General features: G+C 40.1%; 2 protein-coding genes across 2 annotated transcripts; both read right to left on the minus strand.

The window, feature by feature from the left end:
• Window positions 1–114: 114 nt before the first annotated feature.
• LOC124224817 (dynein axonemal heavy chain 10-like) lies at window positions 115–5,385 on the minus strand. The gene is made up of 14 exons (XM_046637021.2): window positions 5,273–5,385; window positions 5,097–5,175; window positions 4,868–5,015; window positions 4,661–4,738; window positions 4,074–4,361; window positions 3,858–3,916; window positions 3,461–3,694; window positions 3,218–3,370; window positions 2,844–3,097; window positions 2,526–2,682; window positions 2,195–2,458; window positions 1,939–2,129; window positions 914–1,803; window positions 115–172 (listed from the first exon to the last, which is right to left on the minus strand). Exons 1-14 carry the CDS (start codon window positions 5,383–5,385, stop codon window positions 144–146), a joined length of 2,937 nt encoding a protein of 978 aa, XP_046492977.2. The 3' UTR covers window positions 115–143.
• A 485-nt stretch (window positions 5,386–5,870) lies between these two features.
• Window positions 5,871–18,490, minus strand: LOC124214736 (mucin-2). The gene is made up of 4 exons (XM_046617346.2): window positions 17,307–18,490; window positions 15,342–15,447; window positions 15,042–15,232; window positions 5,871–13,424 (listed from the first exon to the last, which is right to left on the minus strand). Exons 1-4 carry the CDS (start codon window positions 17,329–17,331, stop codon window positions 6,520–6,522), a joined length of 7,227 nt encoding a protein of 2,408 aa, XP_046473302.1. The 5' UTR covers window positions 17,332–18,490; the 3' UTR covers window positions 5,871–6,519.
• Between the last annotated feature and the right edge of the window lie 1,283 nt (window positions 18,491–19,773).

Below are 19,773 nucleotides of genomic sequence, written 5' to 3' on the forward strand. Positions count from 1 at the left end.
GAAAGATTTTTGATCCACTTACATCAGTTGCGCTTAACTTGTCCATGATGGAATTAAACTCATTGATCATTTGCTCTGTTATTTCCATGTCGTGTTTCAATCGATCTCTCTGAACCCCAGCGTTTCTTATCGCAGCTGGCAATTCAAAACCTAAATTTTCCAGAAGTATTGCCTGAAAATTTGACAACCAAGATTCATCGTATGAAGGTGGAAAAATTATCACAATGGATGTTCCTTTTTCATTGTTTCCAAATACCTCGCGAATGATGTCGAACAGTTTTAGATTAAAATTTATATCAAATTTCCACTGAAGATCCGCTAAAATCGAATTGTGCATTATCTCCTTCCAAGTTAAATATGCCCCACCAGCTGCAGCTTGTTTTTCACTTATCATTGACAATGATTCTATTGTTATAGCTTGTCCATGAACAAGCTTCCCACCCTTTGAACCGGCCACATTAGATTTCAGACCAGATGGGGGATCTCCATCTACATCAAAATTGTTTCTGATTGAGTAAGAAGATACTGGTGATCTATTGATAAATCAAAAATTTGGATCGGCTAAAGCAAATAATAAAAAATTATAAATACTGTAATGCAAATTGCTCGCAATATGTTTGATCGTATTACTGATCGAGAAAGTGAAGGAGGATCAATGGATTACCACCAATACTCGGCTTCGATATATGCGCATCATTTCTTTGACCAGACTCGAACGTGCCTTGTTGGCGAAGCGTGTTAGCACCCGTGTCTTGTTTTTGGGATACAAGCATCGCTCCGTGAAATTTCTTAAGACTCTGATTAGCTGTATTTGTTTATGATAAGGCAACAAGTATTAGGAAAGGATTAGTACATGAGAGTGATGGCAATTAGCATCGATTTTTGTGCGACGAAGAAACGCTGTGACGCTCACCGTTCTGTCGTTCGCAAGGTACGATGGTTAGAACGCTTTTCTTCAAAGTATTTTCAACAATCGGGACAGCCGTTTCGACCCATTGACTGTACTTCGTATCTTCGAAAAGCTTCATCTGCTTAGCGATGTTTAGATACTTTTCAAAGGCGAGAATTTTCAATTCACTATTCTTGAGTTCCTTGACGTTTTGAAATTTCAATACGACTCTTTTTAGACGGTGAAAAAGCTGCCGTTCCCAAAATATTCCGCCGCCCACAGGTGGATGATACCTGAGGAGTGGTGGGTTTCGTTTTCCTCTGTTGAATGTTTGACCCACTACAGTGATCTCTTTGGTAAACTGCTGCATCACGACGTCAAACTTTGTTAGCAGTTGTGCCTGAATCGCATCTCGCGTCTTCATATTTTTAAACTTCAGAAGAGCTTCCATCGCGTCTTCTGCTGATATGAGAACGGTGAAGCAGTCATTGATAAAAAATTTAGCTTCATTTTCCAAGGAGGAAACTTCCCCGTAAAACGAAGCCATTAAAACCTCCCAATTCTCCTTGTTGAATTCAGTATACAAGTCAAAATCAGCTTGCTGTACCGGAACTACAAGTTTATCCACGCGCTTTATTACACCGTCTATTTGTTCAGGATTATTCATGATAGATTTCAACTCAGCGCCGAATATGTTATAAAAATCCTGCAAGACACCGCAGACTTCGTTCAAATCTTTGCACACGCTGGCAATGTACTCCGTCTCTTTGAACAGACGGTTTTTATCAAATTCCCAACGAGCTCCCCTTCCAGATAACTCGATAGATTGCCTCGTCTTCATGTAGGCGATTTTCCACTGTTTCAGCATGTCGTAGGCTTCGTTCGTTTTCTTCATGACCTGCTGTATTGGTTGTCTGAAACGTGCGGCATCGGACAAATTACAAATTTTAAATGTGCCCAGTTCGCAATTTATGTACGGTATAAAAGTAAAAAAAAAAAAAAAAAATTCCACAAACTCATTTTACTCAACAATACGATTGGATTATTACCTGAACAATTTCTTTACAGCCAAATGCTTTGTGACATTTTGACAAAGCTGCCAAGCTATTCGTTCAAATAAGGGAGACATTTTCTCTTCGGTGCAATAGTAACGCGACAATATCCACATCATCTTTAATCCCTCCATAAGAGAAGGTATCTGATCGGTGATGGATTTGAAGTTGTCCGACTCCGCGATGGTCTGACAAAGAACGTCGTGTTTAATTGGAGAGCTTCTATCGATGAAATAAAGTAACAATTGCTCACCTTGAAGTGCCTGGTTATAGTGAAGAGAAATTTTACATTATCCGAAGCTTCGTGGAAAAGTTTCAACAAGTCCGATCGGTAATAATTAAATCCGCTAGGTATCTGCGATTTTGCTTCATTGAGCAGTACAAATATCCGCTTGACGACCGGCGTCTTCAGTTGTTCTACGAGAATTGAAAGTCCGTTCTCTCGATCGTGCCAGTAATTATACTCCGCCATGGGACCGTTTCCGTGTGGAACTTTGTTTGTAAAACTGTTCATAACCTATTCGGGCAAAAGCAGCTCGATAGATTTCATTGAATTTTTCAAAACGATGCCAGTGTCAAATTACCGTCTTAATATGATGCTCCCAAGATATAACTACGTCTTCTAGCTGTGTCACTGCATCCGCATTACTACAGAACATTGCGTCAGTTATCGTGGGATCTGTCAGGCCTGCTATCTTCGGTATCTGCAGTAAGATATCTCCTTCGGTATGCTCAATTGTCCTAGTTGAAAGACACTCTTTGTAAGAATAATTATCATCCGTGACTAAATATGCAGAGCAAGTTTGTGATTGTCATCTGACTATCTTCCCAAATGTATTTCCACTTGGAAATCTAGCGCATGTTAAACGAAATGAGTTTAGAAATGATCGTAATGAACGAACCACTGCACGCTTTGCGTGAGACGTTCCAGGGCTGCCAAAAGCTCCTTTTTGTTGGGTTCTTCCCTTGGAATCTCCTTGGGTTTTGTACTGTGAGTTGCACTGGAAATAGATGCCGTCGACTTTTCGGACCTTAAATCTCCATCGTCGAAACGAGAACTCCTCTGAGACGTATTTACGCTATCGGAATCAGACTTTACTTTTGAGATGGCGACAGATATCCTACGGAAATTCGATGGTCTCGATGTCGCCGAAGTCTACACGAAGAAAAATTAATACAAGTTTTTTTTTCTCTGAATTTTTTATGCTTCAATTTCTTGCAAACATTATACCTAACTCCTTTTCGGATGAAATGAGAGAACAAAATTCAAAATTACCGTCGGTTTCATGCTCAGTCTTCGCGTTTTTTGTGCAAGTTCACCAGCCTGGGTATTGGTAGGTTCGAGATCCTTATGAAGCTCCTCGTCCATTTCCTGCGGCGATGGGACCATAGGTTCGCGGAATTGTTTTTCGACTAATGGTGTGAAAACCTATTGCATAGAAGGAGAATCATATCCTTTGAATCACCTGGATGGTTTTATACGTTTGGTTTGCAACTCATTACACAGTTTCTCACTCACGTAAACTAAAAGTTTGTCTAAGCTCGCCAGGAATCTACCACCCATCGAACCCATAACCATATAGTCAGGCATTTCAGCCATACACTCAGCAAGAGTTTCGAACGCTGGCACTGCATCCTCAATGGTTCTCATAAAATACACTATATTTTTATCTTGTAGTTTGACGTTTTGAGTATCCAGCTGGCCGAAGATTAAGTGAATTTCCGGAATCTGGAGTGTCCTCTCCACCATTTTCTGCTCGTAAGATGTTAGTCGTTGAGTTTCATCAAAGCGTATTATAAAATTCGTATAATACAGTGTTAATTCAGCTTAATTAACTGAGAAGCCAGTGATCATCATTCCTTTAAAATTTCACAACGCTCCTAAGTTATTTTATTCTTTCATACGGTTCACTTACTTTCGTCATAACGTACTTGTTCTCTTCACCGGGCGGCGGAACAAATAGTGAAGATTCCACTTAAAAATTAAAAAAGACTTTGAATAAATGCTGACACCAAACTACTCGATTTTACAACCATTAAATACCAGACACTATACGCGTGTTCGTCATACTTGAGACTTGCATAGATCATAAAAACAAATTGTGTAGCAATTTAAATAAAGAGACACTGACTGGGGGATTTGATTTTTTCTCCATCCTTAGGTTCGGCATTAGCTGCGACTTCTGATGATTGCACTGTGTCTAATAACTCTGTTTCACTATGATCGACTTCGTTAGCGCTACTTGTCGATTGTTCAAAAGCTGTGACAGTAGACTCGGCAATACTTATTCCAGCGCTACTGTTCTCCTCTATCTTTGAATCAGACTTGGACCGCAACTTTCGTTTTTTGAGTTTCTTCTCTTTAGGAGCCTTTTTGTCCGCAGATTTATCGTCGTCCACAGACTTGTCTGTTGCTTTCGCTACAATGATAAAAGGTTATTTATTTCTCATTACACATTCAAATTCTTACTTTCCATTGTGCAGGGATTTATCACAAGTAGGCTTACAGCGCATCTGTAAGCCAGAATACTTTACATAAACGTACGAAAAAAAGCGTGCATCTGGCTATTAAAAACTCATGACTAACTAGGGCATTATCATGCTCGTACTGTAAATATGTTTTGGCATATTTAAATAATCATGCAAATTATTACATGCAGAAATACAACGGGCAGATTTTTAACGCCAGGCTTATGAAAACCGAGAACACATCATTTACCAGGCGCACTTTTCGTCAGCCGTTGAGGTTTCATTCGCGAACTGATTACCGTGATTGCAGAAATCTTAGCACGATGGCCTGTTTTTAAGATAAATATTTCGTAATATTGATTATAAGAGATGTTGCATTTTTTTTTTCGATACTCGAATCTTAGTTTCCTGATTTGGCTTAAGGTTAATCAAAATTACAGTAAATGATGCTACTTACTTTCTTCCCAGATTGTGATCTCTTCTTGTACTACCTCTTCGTGATACGTCTTGTAAAAGAAGATGACTTTCTTGTCCAGGTCCATAACACCGTATAAGTTCGTCATAAAAAACGTTAGTAATTGGTCTTCGAAGAATCTGTCGTTTCTCTGTCACACCAAGATGCAAGATTTTGTCATTGATAACTCGAATTCTGTATTCATTAATTCAATATAGAATAATTCACTTACATTTATTAGCGCATCGAATAAGGGACCTCCGTCTTTAAGACCGAGAAATTTAGAGACTTTATCTCGCAGCCAGTAAAGTCTACAAATAAAAAAAAACTATTTGTAACTACATTTATCCTCAAGATTTAGTGTGAATTGGATTCCCAACATTGTAAAACTTGACGGTGCGAATTCACCTGTAATCCATAATTTGCGAAATCGACATAGTTTCTTCTGCATGAGTAATGGAAGGTGCGAATGTCAACACCGTAGTCCTAGATTGTTCGTTCGAATCCTCGGTAGAATCCATTCTTCTTGGATATTTAAAGCACTATCAGGCTACTGCGGTACGCTTTTTCAAAAATACAAATTACGCGGAGAATATAGTAATGTGGATTTTAAAACTCGAGAGAGAGAACAATCAATGCCACCCAAGAATTCATTTTGTCTCGAACTTCAAGTTTTGATGAATCGAATGCAGGTTAACTTTTAGATTTCGAATACTAAACGATTAAGTTCTCGTAACGACGAAACCAAAAATTAGCAACATTGAAACCACGTTACGAATAATTTGAGTTGAAAAGATCAACGAACTTACTTCACCACGCCAACGAAGTTCTCAACTACCTATCTAGTAATTATTTCAATTCGTATGTTCCACTGGGATCGCGAAACCTGTCACATCATGCGAACTCTAATCGAGGATGGGGTTCGTTGTGCGTTGCTATGGAGAATATATAACAGAGCTGAGGGGTGGCACACAGAAAATTAAGAGCAGGCGTCGATACCTGGCACTTTAATGAGAATACAATGGAAACTGATATTATGTAGTAATACTGATGCTAATATTCCATACTAAATACTTTACTCGGATAATGAAATGTAAATCAAAGACAAATTAGTGAAAACATTATAATATTAATATGCCAGAGAATGTGCCGAACGAAATAACGGGAACATTCGTAATCGAGGATCAGCGTTGAAAAAACAAATTTAAATCAGTACGATTGTAAACGTTTTTCGGCATTGATAAACATACATAGCTTTCACGTACAAAAATTCAATGTTTCTATGTAATTATCTTTTACACAATTCAGTGGCTGACATAACTTGAAATAACTTGAAATACCTTCGTGGTGATTGACCACACAATGCTATAGAGTCATTTCACCTGCAGTGCATCAATTCCTTTACCGTTCTGTCTGGAAGTTTTCAAAGATGAATAATATAAAACTTAAATAAGAATTTTCGTATATAAGTTAATTTCTAATTTTCATGAATCGTACAAAACGTTATTACAGTATACACTCACTTAATATATATATATATACAAATTCTCACTCAATATAATATGTATAGTAAGGCCATATATTACAGGTACTCATGCATATCTTGACCTATAATGCTACGTCAGCTTTATCTTATTATTAAAATTTGAGAGTTTTCAAGTTTGACTCGGTTCCCAGTAGGTACTTGCAGTATCGCGCCAGGGGTCAATGAATTGATTTTCGGTCACGAATCCGTTCAGTACAGCATCTACGTATGCCTTTCGCTCATAGTCAGAGTCGAACGAAAAACTCAACGAGGGAATAAATTCCGTCTCAACGAATGTCTTGATGGGCTTGGGCGTTGTTGTTGTTGTTGATGTTGTTGTTGTTGTTGATGTTGTTGTTGGAGTTTTCGGTAGCTCAGAACTAGTAGGAGCCGACTGCCAACCAGAGGCTTTCTTTCCGGTTCGATATTGTTCTAGATTGACAAACGGTGACGGAAATTTGTAATTTATATTGGCAGAAGTTGTGGGTGGGGTAAAGTAACTTTGGTGAGTGTCACTCGAAAAGTAGGGTTGTCCAAAATTCTTCGTTAATTCTTCTAAAAGCTGCTCCCTTGAGGGGATAGAAGTTATGGCCGTCTGCTGTGCCGAAGCAAAGAGTGATTCCAAGGAGCCATTTATATCTTTGGCTAAAAGATTCACGTCACGATTGCTCGTCGAGGACGGTTGGTTGAGGATGGAAAGATAATCAAATTTCGAATTCAGTCTTGCATTCAATGCTACGCTCTGTTCGGTTCCAAAGGGGAATGGTCGTGGTAAAACTTCCGATTTAACTGGGTCTATTTCTTCAGCGCGATTGCCGACTGCCTTCGAGCGTGTTATAGTTGCAGGACTTAGCAGCGGATTAGAAAAAATAATCCTCTTGCCACTTTGATTATCTTCCAAAGATATTCTAGGATCAAACAGCAATCGTCCTCCAGCAGTATTTGATTGAACAGTGGGTGCTACAGTTGGTGTTATAGTTGGTGCTATAGCTGGCGCTATAGTTGGTGCTACCGTTGGCTCCAAATTTTGTTCATTCACTGAAGTTTCAATATCATCAGACCTAATGATTTCATAACCTTCCAAACCAGCGAAACCAGGCGATCCGTTATTCTGATGTTGCGCAAGAAGTTTACTTATGAAATCTCCCGAAGGATTAAAGTCCTCACCAGCGTTGATCGTAAAGGCAATCTCGTATGGCAAATCGTTACTATTGTTGATCGAATCTTCTATTTGGCTCAAGCTCACCGGCAAGCCAGCAGCTGAAATGTTTGGTCGAAGAGCCTGCACACTATCCTTGTTTGATGCATCAAATTTCCCTGTGGTCGTTATACCGGTGATATCTAGGACATTCTTTGGTGTGCTAGATTCAAAACGTACATTACTTTCCGCAGAAGTTGCTTTACTGAAAACATTGGCCATGGTATTTTGCCGATATTCGTTATGAGGAACGATTTCCGAACTAAGCAAACTTGTTGAATCATCAGCTGATTGTGAATTTTGCAGCCCGATGGTCTTTTCGCCTTGTGTATCTAATGATGACTCAACAGCTTGTGAAATCAAAGTCGAAGGAATGGTATAAAACTGAGGATATAACGAAGCTCCGCCTGTGTGAAAACGTATATTCTCGTTATAACCGGCCGGAATAAACCCTTGAGCGATGGGTCCTCGAGTGTCAGACGTGTCTGTTTCTAAACTTTTTTCGCTCGGGGTGACGAAGGGGTTGTCAAATCTAGGAGGAGATAGAGTAGAGGCTATATTTGGATAACTAGTTGTTGATGATTCCTTGCTGGTACTCTCCACAACAGCAAACTGACTGTTCTTAGTTTCCGGATTCCCCACACTTGAATCGTAGATAAGATGTTTCACCGGAGGTTGTACTGCCAATTGATCTCCTAGTTGCTGCTGTGGTATCTGGATGGAGTTAAATGACATGGGCCTCTGATATTCCTTTGGAGATAGATAGAGCTTTCCTGGTGCTGAACTGAACGATGGGTGAAAAGGGTTGGATAAATCATGCAACGGTACGGTCCATGGATCAGGAGCGTTTGAAGTCTGAATCAAAGGCGGTGCTTCGGTTGATGGAAGTATGGCTGGCCTTCGATTGAAAATATCCATCAAGTCTATAGCTGGTAACTTTGGAGGTTGTAGCACGTCAGTAATCAATGGTGGTATATATGGTGATGAAGACGCAACATGTTCTTTTTCAGTATTGCCCACTAGAACACCGTCGGATGAGTTTGAAGAGTTTGGAGTTTTAGAGAGCATAGGTGGATTCTTACATGATACACTATTAATTTCAGTAAACACACACGGAAATTGTGTCACTGGCATTTCTGTAGATTTAGAAGTTTGAGGAATCGGAGGAGATATCACAGTAGACACGTCCAAAGTCTGTGGTTGATGTATAACAACCATTGAATCCCCTCCCTGTGGGATTTGAGAAATGAACGGTGGTATATTCGGTGGTTTTCCAGGAACATTTTGATTATTGACAGTACTTGGGTTCTGTGCACTAAACGACGGCGTAGATTTTACTGTTCCAGGAATCAAGGATGGTATTCTGGTTGGTGTATTAAACACATTCGTGTCGTTGTTTGCATCCGAAGATTGTGGAATCAGAGGTGGTATGCTATTGGATGATTGAGAAGTCTCTGTCTCTGTTCTGTCAGCAGAATCCGTTGAAACCACACCCGAGGTTTGTATGATCAAGGGTGGTACCCTCGTTGCTGTATCAAAGATGTTCTCATCATTATTTGCATTTGAAGATTGTTGAATCAGAGGTGGTATACTGTTGGATGATTCAGAAGTTTCTGTCTCTATTCTGTCAGTAGTATCCGTTGAAACCACACCCGAGGTTTGTATGATCAAGGGTGGTACCCTCGTTGCTGTATCAAAGATGTTCTCATCATTATTTGCATCTGAAGATTGTTGAATCAGAGGTGGTATACTGTTGGATGATTCAGAAGTTTCTGTCTCTATTCTGTCAGTAGTATCCGTTGAAACCACACCTGAGGTCTCTGTGATCAAGGGTGGTACCCTCGTGGCTGTATCAAAGATGTTCTCATCATTATTTGCATCTGAAGATTGTTGAATCAGAGGTGGTATACTGTTGGATGATTCAGAAGTTTCTGTCTCTATTCTGTCAGTAGTATCCGTTGAAACCACACCTGAGGTCTCTGTGATCAAGGGTGGTACCCTCGTGGCTGTATCAAAGATGTTCTCATCATTATTCGCATCTGAAGATTGTGGAATCAGAGGTGGTATGTTGTTGAATGGTTTAGAAGTCTCTGTTCTATCAGCAGAATCCGTTGAGACTACACCTGAGGTTTGTGTGACCAAGAGTGGTACCCTGGTGGTTATATCAAAGATGTTCTCTTCATTATTTGCATCTGAAGATTGTGGAATCAGAGGTGGTATGCTGTTGAATGGTTCAGAAGTCTCTGTCTCTGTTCTGTCAGTAATATCCGTTGAAACCACACCCGGGGTCACTGTGATCAAGGGTGGTACCCTAGTGGCTGTGTCGAAGATATTCTCATCATTATTCGCATCTGAAGATTGTGGAATCAGAGGTGGTATGTTGTTGAATGGTTCAGAAGTCTCTGTTCTATCAGCATAATCCGTTGAGATTACACCCGAGGCTTGTGTGATCAAGGGTGGTACCCTAGTGGCTGTGTCGAAGATGTTCTCATCATTATTCGCATCTGAAGATTGTGGAATCAGAGGTGGTATGTTGTTGAATGGTTCAGAATTCTCTGTTCTATCAGCAGAATCCGTTGAGATTACACCCGAGGTTTGTGTGATCAAGGGTGGTACCTTAGTGGCTGTGTCGAAGATGTTCTCATCATTATTCGCATCTGAAGATTGTGGAATCAGAGGTGGTATGTTGATGAATGGTTCAGAAGTCTCTGTTGTATCAGCAGAATCCGTTGACTCTACACCTGAGGTTTGTGTGATCAAGGGTGGTACCCTAGTGGCTGTGTCGAATATGTTCTCATCATTATTCGCATCTGAAGATTGTGGAATCAGAGGTGGTATGTTGTTGAATGGTTCAGAAGTCTCTGTCTCTGTTCTGTCAGTAATATCCGTTGAAACCACACCCGGGGTCACTGTGATCAAGGGTGGTACCCTAGTGGCTGTGTCGAAGATATTCTCATCATTATTCGCATCTGAAGATTGTGGAATCAGAGGTGGTATGTTGTTGAATGGTTCAGAAGTCTCTATTCTATCAGCAGAATCCGTTGAGACTACACCCGAGGTTTGTGTGATCAAGGAAGGTACCCTAGTGGCTGTGTCGAAGATGTTTTCATCATTATTCGCATCTAAAGATTGTGGAATAAGAGATGGTACGTTGTTGAATGGTTTCGAAGTCTCTGTTCTGTCAGCAGAATCTGCCGAAACTACACCTGAGCTTTGAGTAATCAAGGGTGGTATCCTAGTTGATGTATCAAAGACGTTCTTATCGTTATTTGCAGCTGAAGATTGTAGAATCGGAGGTGTTAGGCTATTAGATGGTTGAGAAACCTGTGTTCGATGAACGACATGTGTGGAATCTATCCCTGCTGATTCGGCTGATTGTGAGATTTGCCAAATCAGAGGAGGCATCCTGGCTGGTGCAACAGGCATATTTTCGTTATTATGAAAGCTCGTAGATTGAGGAATCACAAGTGGTATCCTAGTAGGTAATTGAGAATTCTGTGTTCTATTAGTAACATCCGATAAACCTCCCTCGGGCAATCCGGTGGGTTGTACAGTTTGTGTGATCAGAGGTGGAATTCTGGTTGATGCGTCAAATGCATTTCGATCACTATTTCCATCCAAAGACTGTGGAATCGGAGATGTTGTGCTATTAGATGGTTGAGAAATCTGTGTTCGATTCATAACATCTGTTGAATCTATCCTGACTGATTCGGCTGATTGTGAGATTTGCCAGATCAAAGGAGGAATTCTAGCTGGCGCACCGGAGATATTTTCATTGTTATAAGAGTTCATAGACGGAGTAATTACAAGTGGGATCCTATCAGGCGATTGAGAATTCTGTGTACTATCAGTAACATCCGATAAATCTACCCCTGGCAATCCGGCAGGCTGGGAGGTTTGTGTGATCAGCGGCGGAATTCTGGTTGATGCGTCAATCACATTTCGATCGCTGTTTGCATCCAAAGATTGTGGAATCAATGGTGGTATCGTATCAGATGGTTGAGAGGTCTGTGGTCTATCAGCAGTATCCGTTAAAACTGCTCCCGGCAATCCGGCTGATTGTGAAATTTGCGAGATCAAAAGTGGCCTACTCGGTGCTTCCAAAGTTTGAGAAATCCGAGGTGGTATCCTGGTGGATGATGCAGAAGTCTGTATTCTACTATCAACATCAGCTATAACCGTCCCTGATGATCCAATTTCGGAAATCGAAGGTATTGAAATGCGTGGTTCATTAGAGGTATTTTCATCATATATCGCCCCTGGAGATCGTATTCCTGACGATAGCATAGGTGGCGAATTTTGAGGGATCAACAGTGGAATCATATTGGGTCGTTCAGAAGTTACATTTGCACTCATAGTATCCTTAGAATTCATTCCTAACGATCCTCCCAGTTGCGGAGGTTGAGGTATCGGAGCTAGCGACATATTGAACGTATTGAAAGTGAATAGTTGGTCACGAATATCGATAGAAGACGAATCTGATGACCCCAAAGGTCGTGGAAGTTGAACAATCAAGGGTGGTATCTTGCCAGGGGAATTAAAGATGTCACTGTCCTCTTTTTTCCCGTCATTTACCAAGCCTGTTTGCAGCGCAGCATTTGCGTAATTATCAACCAAAAACCCTTCCCTTTTCCCAGTAACTCGTGCCCGGAATTCCTCACTTAAGGAATCCTGGTCAGCGTAAAAGTGTTGATAATTTTGTCCATGACTATACGACTCTGAATTAAAAATCGATGGCACTATTTCAACTTCCTCTTTCGTATTTCCAATATTCGATTTATGATTTGACAAGTACGTATCTTGTACCTCCGATCCAAAACTTTCCGTCGGTTTAACGGATTTTGCCACATTTTCATGGTGTTCCTTGTCTGCGGTATCTGATTTTTCACTCGCTTTACGGTTCAAGATGACTGAATTTGTAAAATTATTATTTTCCGGTGTAAGATCTTCGTAAATTACCGTTGGTTGCGATGTTAAAATGTTACTATTTTTACCGTGAATGTAAAGATGATCTGAGCTTCCCAAGTCTTGATCATCATTTTTGTAAGATGTCGTAGAAGGTCTGTATGTAGTTACAGGTACAGTGGGTGAGTATAGTTTTCGCGTCGTTGTAGTAACCGTTGGAACAGTTGGAGCATACGATGACTGAAATTCTTCTTTGTAAATGTTAACATCGTGATCATCAGAGTTTCGAAAATTTTCCTGTATTACAAATGGTCGTAATGTTGAATAAGCATTCTGAGAATAATCGTTGACATTTTTCTGAATGTAGATAACTGATGAATCTTTAGCTCGATCGTTTAATCTGGAATCCTCGCCCGGACGATTGATCTGAAAGTTTTTCGGCCTAAGCCGGATATTGATCAAATTCTGCTTAGATGGAGTATGATCGTCATTAACATCGTCATTATTCTTTCTCAATCGAGAATTTTCTTGCAATGGAGGCTGTTCTGTATGGTAGTGGCGATAATTTTGAGGGTTTCTTTCACCTGATACTGCAATTCCTTCACGGATGTTTGTTTTACCATTATCTCTGTCTGCAACTTTCGCAATGTTCAGTTGTCTTCCTCTGACTTGTTGATCACTGCTACCACTGTTCGGTTTTGACAGTTGCATCATTTCGTATGCTTTTTGGATCATTTGTTCCTCATTTTGAGGTATTTCTTGGTGTGGAAAGAAATCATCATTGGGCCCTTCACATTCTACGTTATTCCACCAATCACAGGTAAGCAGAGTTTGCGAAAAAATTGAGCCGACTGGGCAGAGGAACGAAGAAACCACCACATTGTGACATACGTGGAAAACCTGACATCCAGCTTCCTCATCAGCATAGTAACCTGAGGGTCAATATAACAATAAATCAATTGCACATTCACTTCTGCAAGTGAGTAGGTATGTTATTTGAATCAAGACATCAGCTTTTTATTAATCTAAGTGCAGTGCGTTAATGGCAAACTGATTCGTACAAGTATTACACACTTCTAAGACGACTCTCGCATTTTAAAAATAATTACTGAGCAGTGAGCAGATGATTCAATGCCTCGGAGATGCTGTGAGAATGTCGCAACGCAAAGTAGCGAAGTTTCTACTCGATGAGGTACCGTGGGCCCCATGAGTTACGCCATTACGATTTAATCAATTTGAATCACAACTTGTTCGACACGAATATCATTTCACGTTAATCCGCGTAGCAGGTGTAAGAAGACACCGTTAATATTATAAATAATTAGTTGACGACCTCGATCAGATTATTTTAGAACGAGGTATAGTAACTCTGACCTCGTTAATTAATCAAGTTTATAGTTTTCACTGTGACTCATAGAAGTGCGATTTTCCTTCAGGAAAGTGAGTAGGCTTATTTGCCAGTAACATGCGATGCATAAATCAATATGTTGTTTTATCCATCTGCAGCCTCAGGGAAATTACGTGTACATGCAACCGCGAGCAAAGGTTTGTTGCTTTGAAAGGAGACATGCGGTAGAAGGGGCCATCCCACTTTGACGTGATGCTTGTGGTAAGTGAATACGCGGATGTCCTTGTGGACGGAAAAATTATTCATATTCGTAATTCGTATTCGAGTTGCACGATAGGATGCTGCGATGCCAAAGTGTAACTGCAAGAATGCCAAATTCACTTTCTGAACCACACCCAAACCTCGTATCCTGTGGAGTAACACTTTCACCAGATAGTAATACCCACTTTGGATCACAGGGGTCAATTAACCTGCATGTATGCACGCGATATTCACAGTACACGAATCTCAAAAATTGTGCAAGAAATTTTATTCATTTCTCTTATGATAATAGCCCGAGCTCGATTTTAAATTCGTCGTTCTATAGTTTGATTTTATTTTTTTTAACTCAATACAAGAACACGTGCACATGATATTCATCAAATTCTGGATTTGACAGAGTCGGAAAAACCTGAATATCGAACAAAAGAATACTTGTTAAGAAAATCTGTTATGAAAATCAATTGTATAGATATTTGTACTAAACCTGTTCTCACACACAACAATAATAATAATAATAATATTCATGCTAACAATCATAATAGGAGAGTTCCGCGTGCCTGTTCGTTCGAAATGCGTCGCAAAAGAAACGAAATCCTTAGCATCTGTTCTCACGTTTATAAGGTTTTGTTTTTTTTTCGCCTCTAGCATGGATGTCAAGGTTCCTGCTCTTCCCCGATCCAAGTAATAGTGGTGTCTGTAAGTGACTACGAATACTCGATCCGTGATTCCGCGCGGGAGATCTGGCATTTTCTTTGCTTTCTCAATAGGTCATATTAGCTGCCAAGTACACGAATTCCAAGAGTGGTCTTCGCGCTCAAAGAGAATACCAGGTGAATGAAGAATGTGAATGATTCATAGACTAATTGTTTCAAGGAACAGTTTGTTAGAATTCATCAATTCAAAGAAAGATGCCAACGTTATAATCGACAATTATAATTACCCGACATCCGACCATGACAGGAGAATCTCGTTTTCGGTACGCTGGTGTAGGTTGGATAATTGACTCCTGGTTCACCTGGTACGTTCGACCTGATATCCGAAAATCCCGATTCTACCTGACTGGAGTCGTAGTCACCACTCGTCGAGTCATAGCTATCGTACGATCCATCTTCATCGGGATTAAAGTATTTTCTGTAAAATAATTGCTCTCAAATGATTTGCTCACCTAATGCATTGTCTTTCGTTTTAAAGGAATCGCACAGGACAGCGATTGTATAATTATTTATTTATTATTAATTACCTTCCTCTACTGCCGTCAATTGCTCTTCGAAAATGGAAGCTTTCCTGGATTTCTTCGGCGTTCTCCTGAATCGATTGACCGATGCACAAAACAACCGTAGCGAGAACTGAGAAGATGGGATATCGTTACATCTTTATTAGTGTAAATTAAATCATGAAAAAACTGAGGTAAGAACAGTATTGTATTTCAGTATTGAATGTACGGTTAGTAGTATGCGAAACCAACTATCCAGTCAAGAGCTGTTAAAAAATTAAATAACAACTGGTAACTACCACATAATAAACATCATGCTTTCAAACACGGATGACCAAATCGGAGTTATTATGATGCTTGGATAGCGTACATTTCCATTGCAACATGTTACTTCCATGATGCACCGACTGAATAAAAAATTCTTGGCATATAGTGCATAAAAATACAAGTAAGCGGAGGAGATAAAGTTTCCATTTTCCGTCAGTGGGACAATATTTCTGACTTCTTTTGTAAACGTAATCTACGTTTTATTTTCGCTTTAATGTAGGTCTCCGTCATCGGCAGTACTAGAGAAAGAATGGAAAAAAATCAACTTTCGAATGGCACTTTGTACTTTCACTTGTTCGAAATAATTTGCACTAAATGTTGTGCTAACAGAATAATTCGTCTCCAAATGCGTTAGGTGTTAACGTTTTCAGAGTCATGATAATGGCCTAGTCTTGCAAAATATAACACCAGTTAAGCTATCAAAAAAATAGAAAGCGCGAATGTGATTTGCACATTCTACAATCACCGAAAGATTACGCTAAGTGAGAAAATTTCGCACAGCCCATATTATCTCGCGTACAAAAATTATCGTGAGCTGAACTGAGGAAATTCTTGTAACATTTGCTAACGATTTTATTCAATAGAAATTTCCCACTGGCGTATTTAATTTTTCATTTTTCATTTCTGCAAATTTCATCTTACGCGGAAAACAAAATCGAATTTTTGAAGAAGAAACTTCACGTTACGTTTTAGAACCGTTCGAATATGACAATACCTGATATAGGAAATTCACTTTCTTCCAAATCACTTTAAAACTTCAATCTCTTAACATTCGCACTCAAATACCATATAAACAATATACAAAAGATGCATAATTTTTTTTGTGAATTATGTCACATGTTAGTAAAAGTTTTGTGAAATTTCTTATATTTCATGTTATCAACTCCAAAATAATGTCCACCGTAGTAAATATACTTTCACGCTTCGGGCAATCGGGAAAATAAATGTTCAAACACTCGCAGACACGCGATATTGTCCGGAAGATGATTTTATCGATAAAAGGCGTGCGTTTAGGCATTTGGCTGGATTAGCAAAGACGGGAATTTACTCATTGTCAAATTTAATTAAATCCGCTTTCACAATTTCATATTTCATTTGAACCTGTACATCGTAATAAAGATGAAACTAAGTTGATCTTTCAAGTTCGTGAGTAACCGGTTACTTTTAGTTAAACTTTACTTTAGGCTAAATTCAAGGAATCAGGGATAAGCGTAAACAAAGGACAGCAACATTTCTCAGTCTTTTCCCGCTTTTCCATATTGTGACACCTATTTGTTGAAATGACGGGAAGCCTGCAGTGTCAAAATAACGTCGGTTATGATTAGCTGCCGATTTGTAAGGAGCGAAAAAATGGTCTTGGCAACAACTGAGTCCAAAAAAAAAAAAAAAAATCAACGTGAACCACTTCCGCAACAAAAATACAGCTTCAGATATTTCGCACTCATCGTTCGCACGTAATACACATTCAATTAAACGAGGAAAACAGTCTACTGCGAACACTGCAACACCGAGTACATTAAATCCTCCTAAAATCCGAGCATCTCCTTGAACAGTCAGCTTGACAATGAGGTAAATTCATTGTCAGGTATTTTCTTTTCGACGCAAACCCGAATTAAGTACCGCCTGCACAAGTAACGAGTCGAAATATTCGTGGGATAAACTTACAAAGGTATCTTTGAGTGGACCGCATGTTGTCCCGGACTCACATCGGGGGGACACCACTAAAATATTGGCAGCCCGCCGGTCGGGAAGTCTGCAACGCACTGTTCCCAGTGCGAGCCAAGGATCTCTCAGCTTCTTCTTGCTCGTCCAGATACCGAGAAGGGGGATCCGGCAAGGATGAGGGAGTTAATGAACGACAGGCCGACCACCGGTCGTTTTGGCTGGTCAAATTTAGTAGCCACACACGAAACACCGTCCCTAAGTGTCGTGGGCGATCACTAGGGCACCAAATCGTGTAATATCGTCGCCTACTGCTGTTCCCGGTTACTCAATTGTCCATCATTCCCACGAAATCGAGTAAACCCATCCGGTTCTCAAGTGATCAGAATTACGATTGATTACCGAAACAATGACGATACTTTGCATCGTCTGGTAGATCGGTATCCATACTGCGTAAAACGACGCTACTTTCTTTGCACGTGTAACGAAGATCGCGGACTTTGATGATAATTCAAGTGGTTGTTGTTTTTTTTTCGTGACATGCTTGAAAGCAAATTGAAAGGTTAGATTCAACTGCTTTTGAATTCTACGCTTATTCTAAACACACCAATCCGCACACCTACAGTAATTGGACACTTCAAAGAAGACCCGAGTGATTAGTTTTTACACGTCTTGACTCCCCGCATATTCCTCGACTAATTATCCTGCCAACTCTTCACGAGTTCTTTTGAAAAGGGTCAAGCGGCCCTCAGATGGGACAGTATTCTGCACAACAGGTAGAAAAAGCTGTAGAAGCCAGACTGCGCGACATACATTCATGTATAAACCGGCCCAACCCGAGGCAATCAAAATCCAAGCCAGCCAGCCTCTGTGAATATTGGCACAAAGATTCTCACGTACTTGTATATGAGGCTGCACGTATACCATCAGCAGCTGGGCCATGGATGTAATACTTTCGATTACATAAGTTCGATGACATTGCCTCAGTTCTGAGCGTTGCGTCTTCGGAGCAGCTTTCGAGTTACGCAATATACGAAGCGCGGGTCGAACTCGTCATACTTTAATGGTATATGTAGACGAACAAAGATTCAGCACCCAAATTTGAAGGCGTTAAATTCTTACCCACGCAACGAACGTGGATGATGCCGAAAAGTTGAAATACTTTCGTTAGATGTTCTAAGCCGACTCCAAATCCTGTCGTAAATAAAAGTAATTAATACATCATTCTAACATCTTTCAACGATTTCATTTGCCAATGATCTTGAAAATTTTCTGCGTCTCGAATCGCGCCGAAAATCGTTTACAGCTGCAAAGAAAGAGCATAGGAGGAAAATATTGTGTAATTCCACATAAAACCTGTTGATTGCAACAGTCGCACGTACCGTAAAAATATTCAGAACGCGCGAATCATCCACGTACAATGAATCACCCACTAATTCTCGCAACGCAATTCTCACGACCACACCATGCGGACCGAAATACAAAAGGTGCTTTTCGAGGAAAAGAAAAAAAGAATATTTATACGAACGATTGACGTGCATTCGTCATTTTGCTATCACATTATTCCGCGGACGAGTTGTAAGACAATTCAATCAAATTTCGCTCTCAATAACAGTAAAAAACAGGCATGCGATAAGAAACGCCGTAATGTGTTTTTTCCATTAGATGACCAAGTTACACTGTGGAATCCCACGCAAGGAAACTGACTGTTTATTTGTAAGTATTAGCAGATCGAAGAGGCGTCCCTTTCACGTTCACCAGCAGTTCTGATGCGAATCCCGGTCGGTCGAATCCTGCGTTTATTTCTCGGATAGAGCCGGCGGACACTGTGTTACATTCTCCCGCAAGTTTACGAGGCAAGATGATGACACTCTACAACCTATCCTTTCACCGAAACCGCGCCTAGTGCACGCGATCAAGTGCCAGAGTCATTTAAAAGATTCATAATTGATCAGCGTGCACGACCCTTTTACCTTTACCTCTTTGCGTTAAACGACGGGGATAACGCATTCTGTCACATCTCAATTTTTCAAAGGTATATATTTCATAGGTTCGGTGAACTATTCTAATAAAATCGTGCTGGGAAACGCAGTTACGAGAACAATCTGCAAATATGAGAGAAGAAAGGGGATTCAAATGAATTGAAAGATCTCTCATTCGCACGATGAAGGCAACTATGAATTTTGAACAGTTATCCGTTTAGCTTCATTCCTGACACTGGCGAAACATGTCGTACGATTTTTCGATTGAAATCGCGACAATCAAGTGCTTGTACGTTGAACTTCCTCTAGGGTTTTTTTTTTTTACGGACCTTATTCCCCGAATTTTCCCGTCGAAATAAGATGATACATTATGTGAATAAATGTGGGGTACTAAACGCAAATCGTTCGATAAGACGAACCGCGTTCTGATTAATGACCACTCGTTTTTCACGGTGGATCGCTCCTGAGGTGATTCTTCGGCTTGTAAG

The sequence above is a fragment of the Neodiprion pinetum genome, chromosome 1, assembly GCF_021155775.2.
Source record: "Neodiprion pinetum isolate iyNeoPine1 chromosome 1, iyNeoPine1.2, whole genome shotgun sequence".
In the NCBI taxonomy this organism is placed as follows: domain Eukaryota; kingdom Metazoa; phylum Arthropoda; class Insecta; order Hymenoptera; family Diprionidae; genus Neodiprion; species Neodiprion pinetum.